The 2,536-nt window shown below is 43.3% G+C and overlaps 1 protein-coding gene across 1 annotated transcript; it reads right to left on the reverse strand.

The window, feature by feature from the left end:
- Window positions 1-156: 156 nt before the first annotated feature.
- Window positions 157-2,529, reverse strand: LOC121966430 (zinc finger BED domain-containing protein 4-like). The gene is made up of 2 exons (XM_042516523.1): window positions 1,472-2,529; window positions 157-1,155 (listed from the first exon to the last, which is right to left on the reverse strand). The coding sequence occupies exons 1-2, from the start codon at window positions 2,065-2,067 to the stop codon at window positions 672-674; spliced, it is 1,080 nt and encodes a 359-aa protein (XP_042372457.1). The 5' UTR covers window positions 2,068-2,529; the 3' UTR covers window positions 157-671.
- Between the last annotated feature and the right edge of the window lie 7 nt (window positions 2,530-2,536).

Here is a 2,536-nt window from a genome sequence, read left to right on the forward strand (position 1 = left end):
TGAGATACAAGGGTTAAACATCAATGACCTCTGGAGGGCATTAAAGGGCTGACAGGTTCAGTTAAGTTCAGTCTGGACAATCAAAAATATAACCCAAGACAAAAATAATTAGCACAACTTATAGTAATTAAATTACTTTATTGCAATTAATTACTTTCCTGTAACAAGTAAATACTGCAAATTAAGGACAGTAATGCTGCCTCAAACATACAGCAGCATATCAATGAAATTAACAGTCACAGACTGTAACTCTAGTACAAATAGAAGGCTGCCTCAAAACATTCATATACATCCATGAAATTAACAGTTACACACTTGTGCAAATAAAAGACAGTATTGCTGCCTCAAAACATTAATTAACAGTCATACTTGTGCAAATAAAGGGCACTAGGTCAGTATTAGTAATGCTGCCTCAGAACACTGATACACAACTTAGTGATTAACAAAATTAAGGGCAGTAATGCTGCACCAGAACACTGGCTACTGGCTACCATTTTAACTAAAAAATAAATAATGACACCCAGGTCAACAGAAAATATGGCACCCAGGCCACCTGTATTTCCAATAAATAAAATAAATAGCAGCCAGGTAGCTCTATACAGTACAAGTAAAATAAAATTCAAAATGGGATGGGGTGATTGTAAACTTGCCATATTACTTAGGCCAAATGCTTATGCCTTTTCAAACATCAATGGCAGATTCTTTCTAACAAAGAGGAGCATCTCAACTTTCCTGGCTAAAAGCCTGCTTCTTTGAGCATCCAGGATGTTGGATGCAGTGCTGAATAGGCGCTCACTGTCCACACTAGTGCAGGGTGCAGACAGGTAAGTTCTTGCAGCAGTGGTGAGGGCAGAAAAGCGATCCTGATTGGCTCTCCAGTAAGCCAGGGGGTCAGCATCCTGAAGGATGACAGGCTCTGACAGGTAGAGATTCAGCTGTGACATTGCTGTAGTGGCTTGCTGTGGCCTTTCTTGCATGATCTCACCCAACATCGATGACAAGGAACCGGGTCGTGCTATCTTCTCAGCTGGCTCATCTGCACTGCTGGCTTCAGGTCCTTGTGCTTCATCAGGGACTGTCTGTGCATCCAGCAGCTCTAAAAGCTGCTCCCGTGTGTGTGCCTTCAGCTCTGCAGAATAGCATCGATCCTTGTACCTTTAGTAAAACAAAATAATAAAACATTGCATTAATTTAACTTAGCATTTGTTCTTTTAGAGCAATTTAGAATAAGACTGACTGTAACTAAATGCTCTGTTTGATTTCACTTGTACACTTGAGTTAAATTGACACTGAGGCATTTGTGTAAAAGCAAATATATAAGCTGGATGAAATAAATTTTATCCAATTAACAGAACATTTGATATTCTAAATCAGGGTGTAAGGCTATTCTAAATCACATTATTTTATTACTGTATATTAATTTTAATTATATTTTGCAGATTATCTTAGTTTTTAATGTTTTTTTCCTCACCTTGGGTCTAATAGAGTTGCCAAACTGTAGAGGGGTTCATCTTCAATCCCATCGAATCTCCTGGTTACAGCTCTCAGTAGCTCAGCTTTTGCAGTCCCCACACCACGATCTGATGGGGCATCTCTGCTCAGGAACCGTTTTAAAGCCAACACAGATGGAATCACGTCTGCAGCTGATGCAGTGGATGAGCTTATTGCTCTTGTGAGCTCCTCGAATGGTTCCAGAATTGTTATGATGTGTTCTATCAGACCCCACTGGTTGGCATTGAAGGAAGCAGGAACTTCATGCTCAGCTCCATAAGCAGCCAATGCGCGTTTTTGCTCCAGCAGGCTTTGGAACATATAAAAGCTGCTGTTCCACCGGGTGGTAACGTCTTGCTGGAACTTTTTAATATTCTGGCCCAGCTGTTGTTGCACATCATGAAATGCACAGTATGCTTGAGGAGAGCGTTTAAAGTGCCCGATGATGCGTCTCCCCGTCGCGAGGATGTCCGTTATCATGCGCTGTGCCAATAACCCGTTGTGGATCGCTAGTTGAAGTGTGTGTGCCATGCATGGCAAAGTCGGCAGTCCTCCTTCACGCATGGCTTTTGCCATGTTTGCGGCATTATCCCGCAGTACGACGTGGACTCTCTCTCTCTGGGAATCTGCCACGTCTGGAGCATGTTCTCGTATTTTGTCACCAACGCTGCAGCAGAATGTGACTCGCGGAATTCCTGTGCGTGTAGGACCGCAGCTCGGAGTTTAAAGTTTGAATCAATCCACTGGGCCGTTAAACTCAGTAGTGACATTGGGCTGACGTCTGAGGACCAAATGTCTGTAGTGAAACTGATAGAAGGATTGCCTTCCATCAGAAGGCTCTCTACACGTGAATGGACATCCCGGTGTAGCTCACTCAGACCTGTCTCACCGCAATACGTGTGCCCTGGGAGGCGGTAGCGTGGATCAAAGTAAGTTAGCAGCCGTTGAAATGCAGGGTTCTCCACAATATTAAACGGCAGGTCAGACAGCACAATAAACTCCATCAGCCTCCTTGTGCCACCCCTTGCCTTCTCACTGTCCCGAC

The sequence above is a fragment of the Plectropomus leopardus genome, unplaced genomic scaffold (genome assembly GCF_008729295.1).
Source record: "Plectropomus leopardus isolate mb unplaced genomic scaffold, YSFRI_Pleo_2.0 unplaced_scaffold24538, whole genome shotgun sequence".
NCBI lineage: Eukaryota > Metazoa > Chordata > Actinopteri > Perciformes > Serranidae > Plectropomus > Plectropomus leopardus.